Here is a 21156-nt window from a genome sequence, read left to right on the forward strand (position 1 = left end):
GCGAGATTTTTTTTTTTTATTCCCCCCCACACCCCGTGTGTAATTATATACATATATATATATATATATATATAATCCCACTTTTGCATTTTAAAAAAAAATTGAAAACTTTATTAACCTAGGAATTCGTGTTTATGAGTAATTCATTTGTGATATGAACGTATTAAGTGCGTAAATTTTTTATTTTACATATATATATTTATATGTACATATATATTCATATACATACACATTCATATGCATACACATTCATATGCATACACATTCATATGCATATACATTCATATGCATATACATTCATATGCATACACATTCATATGCATACACATTCATATGCATACACATTCATATGCATATACATAAATATTCATTTTTATATACATATATATATATATATATGTATGTATGCGTTTTATACATTTTGCGGAAACTATTTGAATTTCGCTTATATATATGTTTAAAAAAATATATCTTATTTTTAACATGCTATTTACTACTTATGATATATATATTTACATAATTTAAAAAAATTAGAAAATGCTTACATTGTGTTTTTTTACCAATTTGCACATACATATGCATATGATACATTTGCTTATATGAATGTAGAATTTTTAATTAATGAACTCTGAATACAGTTTACGTATTATATATATGTTATATCTTCCCCTTTATTTTTATGTCTCCATTATCATTTTGTGCTATAATTGACACTGTATTATACCTTATTATGACTTTTTTATATAAGAAGATATTGCTGTTAAAGTACAAATGACAAAGTGAGTGAATAAGCGAATAACAAAGCAAGTAAAAAAGAAAATAATAAAATAGGTAACACATTCATCATTTAGTCATATGACAATATTATGCACAAGATATAGAAGATGTTAATCAAAATGGATAACTATTAAGAATATGTAAATTTCAGTACGTTTTGGTGAATGCACACAACATATACGTTTGTGCTTGTATATATATGTTTGCATATACATGTGTACGTGCATGTACTTGTATATGTGAGCACCCATTTGATGGTATGACGCACACTAATAATAAAACACTGTAACCATGCTTGTTTTAACAGAAAACATATTAGAAAAATTAAATAGCATAAACTATTCGAGAGGTAGCAAGGTACCATATAAAAGAAACAGCCCACAGTTAAAAGTAATTGCAAACAGAATTACTCCGTACTGCAAGGATACATCAAAATACAAAAGGGAAATAATAAAAACACGTAAGTTTTTAAAGGACAGTAATAACACAAAATATAGATTTTTATATGCAAGAAAAAATAGAGTTAGTTCAGAACGTAATAGGAAAACAAAACTTTTTCTTATAAAAAAGAAAAGGAATGCAGTATGTCAATTAGAAAGATTTTCAAAAATTAAAAAGAATAAAAATCAAGTTATAGCAAAAAGAATAAATTATAATGTTATCTTAAAAAATTCTGAACATGAAACAAATTCATTTTTATTACATTTAAAAGGAAAAAAAAAAATATTTCCCAGTAGAAGGAGATCAAAAATAGACTTATTGAATGTTAGAGAAATCACAGGAGACAAACGGAAAGGTATAAACAGAAAACACTTTTATGATTTATACAAATTAAATAATATTTCAAAATTAGAACCAAAAACGAATCATAATATAGACAGTAAAGATATTATATGTAATAAGCAGTTTTATAATAAAAAAAAAAAAATAGGCAAGTTGCAGTATGTTGATAAAATTCAACAAAATGTAGCACTTGATACGACTATTGTATCTAATAGTAAGCATACTAAAGCGTATGTAAATAGGTATAGGTCAAAGGAGACGGTTCTTAATAAATACTGTAAACGAAAATTAACCACTAATAGTTTAATGGATTCAATTATTACTCTATCGAATAAATTACACAAGAAAATCGAAAGAAGAAAAGAAAAAGAAATAGAAAAAGATGGAGAAAAAGAAAAAACAAAACAAAAAAAAAACAATTCTGAATATGAGTACGAACATCAGTTTGAACATGAATATTATAAAAATGTACTGCACTATGCAAATAAAATACTGCATGAGAACTGCTATTCCCGGTGCAACTTCAGTTCCAGCATAAACAAAAACGAAATAAAAAAATTGAAATGCAAATTGAAAAAATACAATGATCTACCAAACTACTATTTTAGAAAACTATTTAAAAATATAGAGTTCAAAAATAAGAAAAATTGTAAAAATGTATGTAATTCTAGAAGTAATATATGTTGCCACCATAGCGACTGTAATATTCACTATAGTGAAAGGAGCAGTACTCGCCGTAGTGTGCAAAGTAGTTTTCATAATGTTTCTCATAGTAGCCTGCGTTGTAGCGATAGCTTTTCCTTGAGTAAACGTATCAACAAGGAAAATAAATGTGCTTGTGATTCCATTAAAGAAAAGGAAGAATTTCCTACAAGTTCAAAAAATATATATCATAAGCATTATTATTCGGATAATTATTTTTCAGTAAAACGTAAAAGGAAAAAAAAAAAGAAAAAGAAAAAGAAAAAGAAAAAGAAGAAAATTCATCCATCTTGCAAATCTTTTAAGAATACACATTTAAGTAAACAAGAGAGTTATAATTTACTCGTAACAAAAACAGGTAATAAAAATATTAAATTTAAACCCATTTTAGGCAGTCAAAAAGTTGGCAGAAGTTGCTCTAAAGAACAATCATTTAAAAAATTGGAAATTATTAATAAAAAGATAAAATCAAAAAAAAAAAAATTTACAAAAATGGAGATGGTGAACCGCGTGTCTTCCCCCGCACATAAGGGAGTAGATCATGTATCTTATAGTTGTAACAGTTACAATAGAAATAGTAGCAGTAGTGCTAGTAGCAATGGTAGTTGTAATAATAAGAGAGTGCGTAACGCAGCTTATAATATGCGTTATTACGATCACTGTAACATTAAAAGTAATTGTACTAATACGTACAATAAAATTAACTGTACTGATAAAAATAAAAATAAAAATAAAAGAGAATTATGTATAACAAATGTTTTAAAAGATGGTACTAATATATTTGATAATGATAAATCATCACATGGTATTAAAAAATTTGGAATTATTTTTGTAGATTGTAAGAAGCATATATCCACAAAGGGGGAATATATCAACGAAAAGTTAAAAAAAAGCAAAATTGTAGGTTATAATACCCGTTTAGGTAAATTCGGTAATGCACAGAAGTTCTCTAATAATAACGAGGTAAAATTTAAACAAGAAAATATAGCAGATAATAAGTGTAGCACCTTGAGCGAAAAAATAGGTAAGTTGGACAGTTTAAACGTTTCTGAATATACAGATAATAAGAGTATAGTTTCACATGTAGCAAACCCTAGTGGTATTAGCAGTGTTAGAAGTAGTAGTCATCATCGTAGTAGTAGTAGTAGTAATACGGACATTAAAAACCTTTCTAAGAGTGTCATTAGGAATTACCATAAATGTTTGATGACTAATTCGAATAACAATAGTGACGTTAAAAATGAGGGGCAAATTGAACATAACAGTGAGGGGAACCATGATAGTTGTAGTAATAGTAGTAGTAGAAATGAAATCAACACAAGTCCTAAGGATATTTTTCCTAATGATACTAGAAATAGTTCCAAAAATAGAAACTGTAATAATACATGTATGCATATATTTAATGAATACAATTTTAACATCAATAATGTTAAAAGAAATGATTCATATATTAACATATCTGAAGAAAATATTAGTAATACAGAGATTATTAATAACAGCACGAATAATAATTACATACGAAGTAGTATCGATAACGATAATTTTAGTAGTGCACATAATTCTTTTAATAGTTATCTTAAAGACAGAAACGAGGAAAACAGTATTATCTGTAGCTTCAATGGTTTATATAATATGTGTAATAATGTTTCTCTTTATAGAATATCATCACAAAATAGTAATGATAAAACTTTAAATGTACACAATACTAAAAATTGTTTTATACGCTTAACTCCTTTGCAGAAGGGCATAAAGATAAAATCCTCAGGCAGCGATAATATAGATTCCCCAAAAGAAGAAGCAGAATACAGAGAACACAAGCTAGTTGCGCACAATAAGCAAATTGCCCTTACTGAACAAATTACGTACAATAAGCATAATACAGAAGGAAATTCCGAATTAGTAATAGGCAGTTTATCCGAATTAAAAAGCCTAAGATCGAGCACAAACTCTTTATCCAGTAGTGAGTTACTTAAAACTCCGATATTGTCAAATATAGAAAATAATAAGCTTTATAATTTTGCTAATATTTTTTCCAAAGATATTAAAGATTTTTGTCTTTTAAAATCAAAACATAAGAGAGAAAAGATATCGAAAAAAACATTCATAATAGAAGAGACTGGAAAGAGACATAGTAATGATATTAAGTTAGTAACACACAATAGTAGTAGGTTTCATAATTTGTTATTGAATAGAGATATAAAAATGAATAAAAATGAACATGATTTTTTAGTTGATGAATGTTTAATGAAATGTTTGAAAGAAAGTACATCAAATTTCAGAACTAATGAAGATTATGAAAGGTATTGTAATGAAGACAAAATATTAAACCCAGATTATATACCCCTAGAATCTAAGAAGCTTGGAGAAAATTTTTTAAAAAATCAGAAAGACAAATTTTCCTTTTTTTCTAATCAAAATTGTCATTATGAAACGAGTGTAAGTATTGCCGAGTGTGGAAATAGCTGTTTTAATAATGATAACAGCATTGGTAATAGTAATAGAAACATGAATAGTAAAAACAATAATAGTGGTAATAAAGGAGGATATGTTTTACATAATAATCCTAAAACAAATTATGGGAATAATATGAAAATTAACATGTACAATAACAATAAGGATTGCATGAATAATATTACTGGTAATTATAATAACAGTAGTAGTTTATACAGTAATAATTATATAAACTCTATAAATAGCGAGTACTATTTGAAGAAGAATAATGAACATCATCATAGCAATGACATTTTTATAAAATATTATGAAAAATATGCTAATAAAGATAGTGATCAATACGAAGAAAAGAAATTAAATTATACGGATTGTTATGATTTTAAAAATCCATCGCTAATAAATGGATTAAGCAGGGAAGATAGTTTCGGCTCAGACGAAGACTTAAAAAATGATGAAAATGACAACCATACAGATAACGGTAATGACTTCGAAAACAGCAACAATGGAAAGAACAATGATAATAATGTTCAGGATAATGATAATGATATCGACCAAGATAAGGAAAATAACAATGGTCACAATGACGACCTGGATAACGACCACGACCACGACAACGACAACGAAATTGGCTTTTTAAAGGACTCGCTAAACTCTTTTGATAATTTAGAGTCTACAGAAAAGAAATATGAAGAAATATTACGAGATTTCAATGGAAAAATTCCATTACTTCACAAAGTGCTGAAACCCTTAACAGTAAAAAATCGATCTAATAACTTTGACATTTGCCTATATTTGTTACAAAAACATGGAGGAGATTTAAACAATGAAGAAAATATATGCATATTGAGGGACAAAGAAATTGTTGAACATAGTGCAATATATGATGCCAAAAAAGGCTGTATAAAAAGTAATATAACTAATGTAACAAATATAAAATTATACCACCCCAAGTGGTATAACAAAAAAAAAATTATCGAGAGATTAAAAGAGCAAAGTTGTTATAATCCCTTCACCATATTTGGATCAGCACCTAGCTTACTAGATTTTGATGAAGTTTTCGATAAAGATGTATATAACAAATTTGTTTCGAGAAATAGTCGTAAATCTCATTCATTATTAAGAATATTAGCTAAACAAAAAGTTATAAGTAATTTAAATGATAAAATAACAGATAAAGAATGGCCGCAAGTACATGCGTATTTAAAAAAAAGATGGAGTAAAGAAACGAATATAGAACTAAATTGGGCATGTGATCCATTATTATATGAAGAGTTAGAATGGTATTTAAGTACAAATAATGAATATCTCAATATGACGGATAAGGTAGCTGATATTGAAGTGTGCTATTGTCCAACCTTAGATCCAAGTTCTTACTATGCATGGAACGACTCAAGAGTTATATACACAAATTTATGTTATAATAAATCAAAGGAAGATATGGACCCTAACAATTCTATAAAAGAGAAATATATGGTAAACAAAAATTCTGAACTAAAAAATAATGATAAGCAAGTTTCCTTTAGGAAAAGAGCAAGTGGATGCGAACATCTCATGTTTCAACAAAATGTTATGAAACAAAAGAAGTTGTCAAAAAGGAAGAAAAAATTATTAAAAAAAAAAAAGAAAAAAATGCTTAAGGAAAAAAATAAAGCATTTACCAATAACAATGATAATGGTAGCAATGCAGGAGGTATCTACAAAGAATCAGCGGATGGGTACGAAAACAATGGAAAAAATAAATATTATCCCCAAATGCATAATGATGATTATACAGCAAATGATCAGTACATGAATGAGTTAAAAGACGATGATAAAGAGAACAATAAAAGCTCCTATTATCCAAACATTTTTTTGACAAAAAATAAGAAAAGTGTTTATCAAAGTAAAAATGATTATGAGGAGGAGGATGTTATTCCGATTATGACTGTAAACACATCACTATATAGAAACAATTTGGACAATAAATATAACTGTAATAATACTGCATTTGATTATATTAAAAACAAAGACAATACAATAAAATTTTTTGCTTCCCCCAAAAAAATAAAAAAAAAAAACTCCATTAAAAAATCTATTAATAATTCAGATTGTTTCTATTTTTTAAATTCGTCTATGATTAATTCTGATAATATTTATAACAACAATAATTTTAATAGATTCGATTCGAAGGGTTCGATGGATTGCAATAATTCCGCATCTATTTATAATAAAAGTATATTCATTGCAGATAATGTAAGAAATAAGGAAAAAGTAGATTCAAAAAAAAAAATGTTTATTAGCAGCACCAAGGGAAAAAACTTTGACAAAATTTCTCAAAATTTTTGTGGAGATTTGGAATATAATGAAAGTAAGTATAACAAGGATAATATATACGAATTTAAAAGTTCTACAAGTGCATATAATATAAATAAAAAAAATAATTCAAACGACTTTTCTAATAACAGAAACAACTGCAATGATGGTAGTACTTTGGACTATGTCACAAGGAATAATGATAATAATATTACAGGAAATAATAATAATAATAATAATACTTTTAATATGATAATCCCAAGTGATACTACAGAACAGTTTCATATGAACAAAAATAAAAACAATTACGTACATAATAGCAATGCAAAAATGGATATATTTAGCAATATAAAAATGGACGAAACACTATTTTATAAAAGCAATGAAAATGATAGTACCCGCAACAATGCTAGTGGTAGTAGTAATAATCCGTATGGTGATAATAGTAATAACATCAAAGATCATAAAGATCATAGAATAAATATTAAGAATAACAACAATAACAGTAATGATACTGCAAAAGAATTCTTTGGTAAAAGCAATTTCATTGATATAAACTTTTATGATAGAGGACAGATGAAATTTGTCTCGAAGGACTTCAATAATTTACAAAGCGGTGAATTTTGTAGAAATGAATTTGAAAATAATAGAAACTTTCAAACTATGTTAACAAAACCAAATTTCTCCGAACAAAATCAAGATAAAGAAATATATAACATGGAGGAATTAAAAGAAAAATATATAAATGTTTGTAAAGAACAACGTAAAGATGGCGATAATAATAATTATCATTTTTTTGAGTGTAGTTATGAGAAATATAATGATAATAATTATGGTAATGACAATAATAACAGTAAGATGATGGTGGAATATGTTCATCATAATAAAAATGCTGAAGGTTACACTCAAAAGGAAAATAAAAAAAAAAAGAAAAACGAAAATATAACTTACGAGTTTGAGAAAAATAACGAAATTATCATGAAAAATATGGGAGGTCTTATTCCAGATCATAATGTACTAAAGCTAACACAAAAGAACATTGATAGAAAAAATGTGCTAGAAGAAAAAGGTAAAAGTAATACATCTTTATATTCAAAAAAGAAGGATACTGATGTTTCTTTAAGTACTTTTAATTCCAAAAGATTAAGTAACAGCAATATTAGCGTTAATGAAAACAGAAAAATTAGAAGATACACAAAAAAAATGTGTCAAGAAGATGACAACATATCTTTCCAACAATCAGAAAAAAGCAAAGGAAAAAATAATAAGGAAAGTGTTGAAACCCCTTCTAGTCAAACTAGCGAGACTTCAATGTCTAGCGCTTTCAAAATGGCTACATCTGTTTTTAAAAAATTATTTTAGCGATAGGGGTACATCTCTAAAAGGACTAAAAATATGAACATATATATATATATATTATATAAAAAACATATAATAAAAAAACTATTAATACAGTCTGTATTTTTTTTTTTTTTTTTCTTTACATTACAGACTCTATGTATATTTTCTAATAATTAAATGCATGATCAATCCACGCCTATATATAGATATAAAATTGGGAGCATTAGTGGTTTTGCTTATTTATATGTTTTTACTTCACTATATATTAGTTCACCCCTTTTTTTTCTTTGCTGCCCTTTTTCATTTTTTTTTTCTTATTAATATAATTTTTTTGTTTCCTTATTCTGTCTATAAACATTTTTAATTATTAATCATGTATTCTATGATTATGTAAGCACATGTGAAAATTGCTTTATTAATATTTATTAAAAAATGGTATATGTATATTTATATAGAAGTCTTTCTTTCTACCTTTTTTTCTTTTTTTTTCTGTATTATGAATTGGATAGTAAAACGTTTGAAGTATTTCCCTTTAACTTAAATCAGTGTACGATATATTTTGATTTATTAATTCAAAAAGTATATTCTTTATGAAAAATAGTTAAAAAATCTCTTAAAGTCTAAATTTTGATTAATCATAACTGCGGAAAACTGCATTATTTTAAATTACATATATATATATTATATATGTATATATATTTTTTTTTCTAATTATTACCACATAGTTAGCTACATTAGAAAGCTATATAAGATGATATAAGTAAGCATATAGTTACTTAGGACAAAAGAGGAAAAAGAGTAAGTTTGTGACAAATTCATTTTGTTTTATTTTTTTCCTATTCATGTTTGGAAAAAGGTATAAAGTTATACACGTCTTTGTTTCATTGTAAATGTATATTATTTATATTCTTTATCTATTTTACTTTTCACGCAATATTTATATTTTTTATTCTTTTTACCTTTTGCAATATTCTGTTATATAATTTGTGTAGAAATATCATTACGAATAAGAAATTAATAAAACACGTTTCAAATAAGTTTGGAATTTTATATACTTTAAATTATGCAATTTCATGATTTTTTGCAAAAACACAAAACAAATAATTTTCAACTTCAAGATAGAATTAAAACCCTATAAACCATTGCATTTAAATTTGAACATTTTTAAACATCTTGTTTTACTTTTTTAATTTAAGATCCTCAGCATATACATACTATTTTTCCTAAAGGAAAAACTTACAAAAAAGAAATTCCTCATGTTTTTACCTTTAATGGCGTTTACAACACAGTGTTATAACGAAGTATTAAAAAATATCATACTGGAACTTTGCAATACTAATAAATGTATGAACAGTTATATATTTTAAGATATAAGTAAAATAAATAATATCATAATCTACATTTATATTTTACTATAAATTTTATTAAAGAATGGTTTACATAGTATAACATTCAAATAAAGAAAAATCCATAATTTTACCTAAATTTCCAAGACTCATTTTAAATACTCATTCTCTATATATACTACCACCTTCACAATATATAAAAATAAAATGTAAAATTAATATTAGCATATAAAATAAATGTTAAACATAAGATATTAAACTAAAGGAATATATTAGATAATATAACCAAGATAAAATAAATAATACATTAAAATTAAAATAATTATTACATTTTTACATAAAATGAGTATCTTTCAATAGTACATGAAAAAATATCTCTGAAAATGTACATATATTAAGAACATAAATAGAATAAAAAAAATTGTAACACATAAATAAAATTTATTTGAGATATTCTCTTTTTTTATTTTTGTTTATATATAAAATTTTTTTTTTGAATAATATATTTATATATGAACTACGTTAAAATTGCAACCGTAAACTAATAATTTTATTATACCAGACAGAATATTTGGGCAACCAGAAAAAAGAAATAAATGAACATACCTTTCAAAAAAAAAATAACCCTATTAAATGATATAGGTACCAATATATAAAACAAAAATAAATGTGTGTTAGCAGACGAAAATTACATAAATTTAACATCTACTTGGTTAAGTAGTGTTATTTTGTTAATATAAATAATAATGGGAATAATTTAAAATTATTTTATGTAATTCACGAATTGTGTTGTTACTCTTTGAAATTTTTTTTTTACCTTTGATATATGGAATTCAATCTCTTATTTTATGACTTTCTGTGTTCTGTTATATAATTAATTAAGGTACATTCTATAAATAATAAATTTGTATAAGAAAAGGCAAAACGTTGTGCTTCAAATTTTGTTACTAATAAAAATTCTTGGGATAGAAATTTAAATTAAATATACAGTGGTTTTTAAAAAGAAATACAAATACATGTTCTAATTCATATTATGAAATATTCATTTTTCTTATTAATGAATCAGTTATCTAAAAATATGCATTTTTAAACTTCGCCATTTTTTTAATTTTCTTTGAATAATAATAATTTTATAGTGAATTAATGTATATAACAATTTATATATAATATATATAATTTTTTTTTTCTTAATTTATATGGTTTTATTCCAAAGGTTTATATTAAAAAATGAAAGGGTTTTTTACTGTAATACTTTCATTTTGGAATACATTTATGAATTTCTACAAGAAAAATAGTATATAACTTATAATAAAAAAGAAGAATCATAATGTACAATTTAGACAAAAAAATATAAAAGATACAAGATATTTGCTAAATAATGGTACCAATGTATTCCCTTAAAAAATAAGGACATATTTAACGTAAATATTTTGTTATTTTAGCTTTTTCTACAACATTCAAATATTTTTATGAATTGTAAGTAAAACTTTTTTTATAATTATATAATCAGAAAATTTTATAATAATGCAGCATAAAAGGCAAAGGCAAAAATTTCCGAGCAAGATGAAAATATACTTTTTTTGAATTTCAGGCATAATAGCTTTTACTTCAATTATTTTGAAAGGAACAAACAACCTACTAGAAAACTTTATTATAATGATATTAAAAATTATCCTTGCCTTATATAATTAAAAATAATATAAAAATATGACAAATTAGACTCATAATTAAATTGTTCATTAAAATATGTTGTACATTCAAAATTTATTTTTTTAAAAAAAAAGATATGTTAGGTGAAGCTTAAGATAAAATAAATTTTCTGGCTGATAATAAGGATTACGATAAAAGAGTATTTTTAAAGCATTATATAAGCAATATTATCTAAATGACTATTAAATTTGCAATATTTTTGCAGTTTATGTGTATATTACTTCCATTTTATATCCCTTTTTCCAATAATCATTTACGTTCTTCTTAAAAGCTATTTTTTATATGTAAGATATAATGTGCTATTATGAATTATAACATGGGGGAAAAAAGCTTTTCCCAAATGTTACTGTTGATTTTTTATTTCTAGATAGTGAATTACATTAGAAAATATATTTTTAGTCATGAGCCATAGATTATGTTTTGTTGTTTCTTCTTTTCATCGTTAAGGAAAAATATCTGAAATAAAGATGTATGGTAAAAATTATTCGTTTTATTATAACATTTGTAAAATACTAAGGGAAAATGACAATAGAATAGAATATTCCATTTTTTATTCTTAATCAGTTAGTACGTTTCTGTTTCTAAAACTTAATTGGACATATTTCTATATAAGGAATATATATAAAATAAAAAATTATATATAGTACACAAAATTTTTATATTTGTGTATTTTTAGTTTTTTCGTTAGGAGGCATAACTTTAGAAGTATATAACAAAATATGTTTATTATACGAGAACGTTCTTGTTGTACTAATTAAAATTGTCCACTAATATGATGAGTTAAATATATTCACTCTGTATAATAAAGTATAGCCTGAAATTTAAAGTTATTTAATTCTAACGGTGAAAAATATACAACTGCATTCTTATGTTTATTATTGATACATGCAATTTTTTAAGGAGAATTAACAACTTCACAAAAGAGAAAAATGTAACGCATTGAATTAAAATAAAAAATGATATTGTAAAAAATTTATATAATTCCATATGTTATACAACCTATTTCTAGTATTTCTAAACTGTAAGAATCGGGAATAATTTATATTCCCTCAATATTGCAGCTTTATCCTAATAAATAATGTTTAACAAAAAATAAATTCAGAGTTTTTTGCTATGTAACATACCCAATGTCACATTCTTGTAAAAACAAGCAACATAATAAGTATATCTGCAAAAACAGTATTAGAGAAAAAAGGATAAAATAAAAAAATTTGCAAATTTAATCTTATTACAGTTATATAAAGCTACTACAAAAATTTCCTCTATATATTTTTCATGATTCTATTATATTTCATAAGTATTTATTTCGTTTAATTTCTAAGTGTGTTAAATTATAATATCATTTGTATATACTTCATTAATAATTCCTAAAAGATATTTTTCTAAAAGTAAAATAACATTCTATACAAAATTCCAGAAACACTCAACAACAGCTATGTTTACGTTTAGTTTAAATAATAAAAATATATATATATATATATTTTTCATAGATTAAAATACAAAAATGAATTTGAATAAAATACACAATTATAAGGAAATAATATAAAAAACACATCCCCTTTTAATATAATAATTTAATAAATAATAAAATTATAATTAAATATTATATATATAAAATATATGTATTAAAACAAATAATAAAATTATAATTAAATATTATATAAATAAAATATATCTATTAAAACAAATAATTAAATATATATATTAAATAAATTGATTAATTATATATTTAATAAATTAATTAAATATTATATAAATAAAATATATGTATTAAAATAAATAATTAAATATATATATTAAATAAATTGATTAATTATATATTTAATAAATTAATTAAATATTATATAAATAAAATATATGTATTAAAATAAATAATTAAATATATATATTAAATAAATTGATTAATTATATATTTAATAAATTAATTAAATATTATATAAATAAAATATATGTATTAAAATAAATAATTAAATATATATATTAAATAAATTGATTAATTATATATTTAATAAATTAATTAAATATTATATAAATAAAATATATGTATTAAAATAAATAATTAAATATATATATTAAATAAATTGATTAATTATATATTTAATAAATTAATTAAATAAATATATAAAATAAATTAATTAAATAAATACATAAAGTGAATAAATTAAACAAATAGTTAAATATGCATATTAAACAAATTAATTAAATATATAAAATAAATTAATTAAATAAATAGTTAAATATATATATTAAAGAAATTAATTAAATATATATAATAAATTAATTTAGTAAATATATTTAAATAAATAATATATATATTTTTATGAATATATAATTAAATTAACAATTTTAAATAAACAATTAAATTAGAGTAAATGCTTAATTTATATATATTAAATAATTTAATTGAATAAATACTTTAAAATAGGTAATTAAATTTAAATATATATATTAAATATATTAATTAAATACATATTTTAAAGTTAAAAGATTAAATAACTAATATAATTATTAATGTAATAAGTAAATTTATATAATTATTTTAATGTAATAAATATATTATTTCAATAAGATTGCATTAATTTAATATTAATAAATGGTAATATTAATGTATAATATACATATAATAATAGTTTTAATTAATTATTTTAAAAAAATAATAATAAAAGTTAACAAATTAATTATTTTTGAAATTAAAGTTTTGAATAAATACAAAAGAAAATTAACCATGTATATATTTCTAATATTATTTATATTTTTAATAATAATATAATGTATTATTTATTTTATATATTATTTTTATTATATAATGTATTAAGTATTGCTAAATTATTTTAAGATATAATATTAAATTAATTAATTAACATATTTTTTTTTTATCATATTATTTTAATACGAACTAATTATATTAAATTATTAAATTTATTTTATTATTATTATAATAACTAAATTATATTGTAAAAATATAAATTATAACGGGTATATTATTTAATTATTAATAAAATATGTGTGCTATTTTTTATTTAAATTAATTATTTATTTTTGATAACTATGTACTTTATAAATAATTTGATTATATATTTATGATTATTAATTTAATATTCCTTTGCAATGAAATTACTAATAATTTGTTTTAATATTATTGTATTAAATTAATTTATTATATTAAAATATTTATTTTATTATAATATATAAATAATCTTAATATAATTTAAATATTTTAATTTTATTATATTAAATAATATATATTTTTTTACTTTTAATTAATATTTATTTTAATTAAATATAAATAATTATATATTTTCTTATAATTTAATAATATAAAATAACATTTTATACAAAAAAAAAATATTATATGTATAATTTAATTAAAATAATTTATTTGTTATTATTTTTTAATTAAATTAACGCATTTTAATTACTAAATATATTTTTATTTATGCATTTATTTAATAATATATATTTTTTTTTTTCATTAATATTAAATTAAATATTTTATTTTATTTATTAATTTTATAAATAATTACTTAATATTAAGTAAAATTTTATTTAAGTAAATTTACTATATTAATCAATTATTTTAATATTAATTAATTATAATTAATTTTAATTTTGTTAATTATTTTTATATGCTATAGTATTTATTAATTTATTAAATTATTATTTTATTATTATTATTTAACTGTTTTATTAATAAATTTATGAACATAATTATTTATTAAATATTTTATGAATTAATTAATTTATATATTATTAATTTATTTATAAGTGTATATATTTGTTAATTCATATAATTATAATATATTAATTTATTTATTTATTTTATGTATAATTCCATACTATTTATTTTTAATATATTATTTTTTAATTAATTTATTTTATATGCTATTCATTAATATGTTTATTTAACATAATAATTTTTTAATTAGAATATAATTTATGATTGTAGTATTGTTTATTAAAGTAATATATTCGTTTATAATTAATTAAATTATTTTATTTGTGTATTTAATGTTATTTAGTGAAACTTAAATAATTACATATATTTATAATTTAATTAATTAAATTATTGTATTTGTTTAATATATTTATTTTATTAAATTTATCATCATAATTTTATTATATATTTATTATATGTAACTTGAAGATAATTTTTTCTTTAATAAAATTTTAATCATATATACATCAATTATTTTTATAGGTCTTTCATTTAAGAAATTTATTATTTTATGCAATTTTATATTTCTTTTTCGATGAAATGTATTTATCATAAATATCCATAAATCAATTTTAAAAACGTGTAGTTGCTATAATAGAAGAGATATATGTACTATATAAAATGCAATAGTTTCCGATAGTAAATAGTTGTTATTAGTCATATAGTGTAAATAGAACTTATTCATAAAAAAAAAAACTGTTTTATAGCAAACAAAACTTTTGGATAATATGAAATATGGGTATAACATTTTTTATATAATTTATATATTTTTTGACTATTAAATTTGAAAGCAAAGTATGTTTTTATTTGTAGGCTTTCTTATACATAAATTGTTTTTATGAAAACATGTGAATAACTTTCTGCAGTTACACATAAATATTGTTTTCTTAATCAAAATTAAGGAAAAAAGAATATTTATATTTCATTTTGTCTTTTAATTATATTGATAAGGTCATTTCTTTACCTTTGTTGTTAGATGTTTATAAAATAATATAAATATATTTTATTTATTATATATTATATTAAAATATATGTAGTGAATTATAATCTTGTTTGTTCTATATTGTTTATATATATTGCAAAGTAATCTTAAGAGATTTAATCTAACCAAAGAATCGCAAAATTATTTCTTTTTTAAATGATTCAAAATAATATTACTTCCCAAAACGCAATTTTTTACACGCATATAATTCATGAAAGAACAAAATTGTTAATGCTGTTAGTTAATAAAAATTACATATATTTAATGAAACATCTTCTAAGATATTAGGAATTTTTTTTTCATTGAAGGAGGATATAAAATATTTTTTCCTGTTCTGTTTTGAGCTTCATTTTTGGAACATAGTACATCAAAAATGAAAATACAAAATTTAATAGAATCATTTGTGTCTTAAACTGAAAATTTTTGTTGATTTTGAGTAACCAAATAAATTAAGCTTATTACGTCGTTATGGGACATTTAAACATGTATAAATTAATATTTTTATATAATATGAAGTTATTTTAATAACAATTGAAGTTTTATAGGTGGATAAATTATACATTGTATGTATCTATGTAATTTACAAGATTAGAAAAGAATTATTATTATGAGAAAGTGTAATATGAGGTAATCGTTTGCATGATGTTTAGCTGTAAATTTGCTCAATGTAAGTTCATTAAAACATATTTATTAAATGTCGTGCGGAAAAAAATACACAAACTGTTATAAAAATTCCTCAGGTAAGAAATTAGTAAAATACATAGTTTTTCATAAAGATATGCAGATTCATAAAAAAGTTAAAGTTAACCATTACATAAAATTTCTTTTTTAATAAGTGTTTGTAAATAGTATTATTTGAATTTTCTTTAAAATGAAACAAAAATTTATTAGATGGGAAAACGTATCCAACAAATAAAATAATGAAAAATATAAATTAAATATATAATAGAATTTCTAATGTATACTAAATATGTAACAGTAAAAAAAGAATGTAATACATTTATTTTTAAAAAAGATATTTTTAATAAACGTTATTTTCTGTTATTTTATTGTTTTTATTTTTGTTTCTGTATTCTTCTACAATGTATTCACTTAGTAATAAGATTGGGTTGACATTTACATATTTCTTCAAAACCTAAAAGACGAAAAGATAAATCAAGCTATATATTTCATGGAATATAAATATATTAAAAAACCTGTAAATTCACTTAAACTAAGAAACATTTATGGATCAATAGAACAAATTAAAATAAAAACAAAATATAAATTACTTCTTGCTGGATTTCAAGCAGTTCTGTAGAACCTACTTTTAACTTATCAGTGGTAAAAATGTCTGTTTGTTCTATTTATTTAAAAAAAAAAAATATTTATTTTGTTATCATATTTATATATCATTTAATATAACTTAGAATAATTTAAATATTTTATATATCTTATGTAATGTGAAGCCAATATAATTATTAAAAAGTCTATTTTTTACAAAAATTTAGATAGGTAAAAACAAAATAAAATATATCATATCACGATACATTCGCATAATTTTAATGAACTACAAAAAAATATAACGGGCCTATCTATATTGTTAATTAAGAAGTATATGTAAATACATTTTTTTCCCTTTACCTACGTCGGTGTCACCCCTAAAAAGGCTCAAAAAAAAAAAAAAAACATATATATATATTTACCATAATAGTTATTAATATCTCGATGAATAAAATCCAAAGATGTGCAAATATATATGTATCACCTTTCACCGTGTAAATTGGTTAATAGTTCCTTTTCATTATTATCATAAAATATATTGAAGTATTTATGTTTCTCTTTTTGATTATTTACTAATCTAACTAACTAAAATGATTATGTAGAAAAAAAAATGTAAATTGTCTAAGAATGTAATTCTTTAAGATTTTCATTCACAAATTCTCTTATTAATAATCTTATTAATACTTTTTCTAGTGCCTATAAAAATGGCAAATAATAAATTAAAATCATTTCATATAAAAAATAGTAAAAGAAAATTGGACATTTTTGTATGTCCTTTTATGCACTATATTGTTAATATTACAGGTAATAAATATGGGAAAATGGTATCTCTGATGTACTTGGAATTCTCATCATCGAATACATCTTTTCCATATAAAATATTAACAAAATTATCAAAATTCATTTGTATATAATGTAAAAAAATAATAGTTTAATTTATTGGATAATGTGAAAAAATAAAAAAAAAGTTCTGGTGTCCTCATATAATAAAATGTAGAAAAAGTAAAAATAAATTTATTATAGAGAGTAATTTATTGAACGAAAATTAAGATGCGAGAATAATAATTAAGATATTTTTTAACTATGTAGTGTATATGGAAAATGGTGTAAATGGAAGAATTTTATGAAATTGTGCTCTACAAAAAAATTAATATATAAATTTTATTAAGAAAAATGAGAAATATAATAAGTTTTACTTGCTATATTTAAAAAAAAAAAAAAACTTTTATTTAGGAATTATAAATAATAAATAATATGCACATGACACAGCTTTGGATAAATACTGTTTACGCATTTTTTTCTGCGTAATTACTTAAATAGAATTAAAATTGCTTTCAATAAAAATATAATTTGTAGCAATTAAAATGTATTATAAAATAACTATTCAAGATTAATAGAAGCTTTCGAAATTATTTAATGATGAAATTGCATAATCCTAAAAAAAAAATTAAAGACAAACAAAATTATATCATAAAGAAAGAAAATGCTACGCGATGTAAAAAATAGGAATACTGAAAACTTATTTTTAATATATAATATTAATTTATTTTATAAAAATACTATTAATGGAAAATGACAGTATTATATAATTCTTCAAATAATTTTTCTAGGTAATTTTTTTTTTTTATATTTAAAAAAAATTGGAAAGCATTTTCAATATTAAGAGCATAATTTTAGTTTTTATCAATGAAACAATTTATAATTATCATATGTTTTCATGTAAATCGACATAATAAATGTAAGCTCAAACATATATAAGTGAATGGGCAAATAAATATGTATGTGTGTGAATAAAAAGGAAAATGTATATGCAAAATAAATACATTGGCATATGGTGTATCTCATTTGGGATACTCATCTAATTTATTTATATATTAATATAAAATATTTCCATATAAATGGATATATATTTCTATTTAAACTTATAATTAAAACATGAACAAAAACGTTTGCATTGTGAGAATATACCAATTTCAGTAATCATCTATGCTAATTAATATATTATGACTTTCTAAAATAAGAAAAAATTGTTATGCCTTCATTTCCACTTGCCCATCTGAGAAATCTTCCATTGCATTCTGTGAATATTCATTGTGAACTCTTTTAATTCCTTCAGCTACTAATTTAGCAACTGACAAAATATGTAATTTTTCACAACATATATTGCTTGGAATATGTATGGTATTTGTGGTTACAACTTCATCAATACATGATTCGTTAATCTTTTCAATGCAACCATCAGAAAGTATAGCATGGGTGGCATAAAGATATATTTTTCTGGCTCCAGCGTTTTTTAAAAGAGAAGCAACTTTTTTAGATTTCTCACCTGTATCAAGAATATCATCTATTAAAATACAGTCACAATTTTTAATATCTCCAACTATTGTAAATTTCTCTTTTTCGTATATATTTATATTTTTTTTATCGATGCTTTTATTTTCTGGTATGTTAAATGAAATATTATTTTTTTTTTTATCTGTATAAGGTATGTTCTTATGCTTGTTACTGGAAACATTATTTGGTTCATTTCTATTATTACTTGGGTGTCCTTCCCTACTATTTATTTCATCATAAGAACTAGAGACAAGGGTAGTAAACCCTGCATTAATTGAATGCTTTTTCATTCGAATCCAAAATTCTTTTGTTCTCTCTGCGCCTTCATTGTCAATAGAAACAATAACTGGGTTTTGAAGTTTTTTTTTTTTTAAATATTCTACAGCTAATGATTGTGGGTTAATATTCATAAGGGACGGTTGAAAAAGTTTTTCATGCGTAGAAAATCCTTCAATTCTCGGATTGTGTAAGTCAACAGAAATAATTGAATCAACACCACAAGCTTGCAACAAAATTGCTATTTCAGGAGCACCCAATGAATGTACATAATTATAGTCATCTAAATGGTTTGTTTGTCTTGAATAGTTTAAATAGGGTATAACAGCTGTAACTTTTTTCGCAGATGATCTCCTTAATGTTGAAATAAATAAAAATAATTCCATTAAACGAGAATGAACATCTTTACCACCTGATGGTGTAGAATGAATTATATAAATATCTCGCCCTCTAACTTCATCCATTATTTGAAGGGCTATTTCCCCATCACTATATTTTCCAACATATGCTCTGCCCAAACTTATTCCTAAATTGGAACATATTTCATTCGCTAATTCATGATGACTATTACTAGAAAATATTTGCATATTACTATATTCACTTAATTCTTGGTAATATTCATATTTATCATCTTTTGGTTTCTTCTTATTCTTTTCTAGGAATGCATCATCTGTCCCAATTAAGTTACGAGACTCTTGAGAATTAGCATTCTTTTTATTATTATTATTATTTATTAAAATAAATTCATTTTTTTTTATATTTGTAATTTTATTTTCAATATTTTCATCCTTCTTTGAAGGTACACTTATCCCCAATATATTTGCAAATATAACAATTTCTGTTTTGTAATTACTTTTTTTGTCATTGTGTCTCTTTTGTTCATTATATAATACTGGATATTCATTAAATTTGTTGTGGTTTGAATTTTCATATACAAAGTGTAAACTCTTATGAAAATTATTTTGGTAAATGTTTACTGTTTCATTTTTACTAAAAAAGTGTCTTAGTAATTTGTCTTTATGTTTATAAAGCTTCCGAGAGCAACTATTATAAAATTTATTAATCATTATTACAGTATATTAACTAAATATTTTTGGTTTCAAGGTTCTGTTAACTTACGAAACTCATGAAAAGAAGCAGAATATTTATATTAATAAAATAAACCTTGTAAAAATATAAGGGCC

General features: G+C 21.6%; 3 protein-coding genes across 3 annotated transcripts; 1 reads left to right on the forward strand and 2 right to left on the reverse strand.

Moving 5' to 3' along the window:
* Positions 1-1068: 1068 nt before the first annotated feature.
* On the forward strand, positions 1069-8367 carry MKS88_004289 (uncharacterized protein; the record flags this gene model as incomplete). Its single annotated transcript, XM_067217452.1, has 1 exon — positions 1069-8367. One exon carries the CDS (start codon positions 1069-1071, stop codon positions 8365-8367), a length of 7299 nt encoding a protein of 2432 aa, XP_067071879.1.
* An 8753-nt stretch (positions 8368-17120) lies between these two features.
* Positions 17121-18266, reverse strand: MKS88_004290 (uncharacterized protein; the record flags this gene model as incomplete). Its single annotated transcript, XM_067217453.1, has 5 exons — positions 17121-17234; positions 17371-17441; positions 17723-17739; positions 17847-17947; positions 18165-18266. The coding sequence occupies 5 exons, from the start codon at positions 18264-18266 to the stop codon at positions 17121-17123; spliced, it is 405 nt and encodes a 134-aa protein (XP_067071880.1).
* Positions 18267-19392: 1126 nt separating this feature from the next.
* Positions 19393-21039, reverse strand: MKS88_004291 (ribose-phosphate pyrophosphokinase; the record flags this gene model as incomplete). The annotated part of the gene is made up of 1 exon (XM_067217454.1): positions 19393-21039. The coding sequence occupies one exon, from the start codon at positions 21037-21039 to the stop codon at positions 19393-19395; it is 1647 nt and encodes a 548-aa protein (XP_067071881.1).
* Positions 21040-21156: the final 117 nt, after the last annotated feature.

Source organism: Plasmodium brasilianum, chromosome 12, assembly GCF_023973825.1.
Source record: "Plasmodium brasilianum strain Bolivian I chromosome 12, whole genome shotgun sequence".
NCBI classification, from domain to species: domain Eukaryota; phylum Apicomplexa; class Aconoidasida; order Haemosporida; family Plasmodiidae; genus Plasmodium; species Plasmodium brasilianum.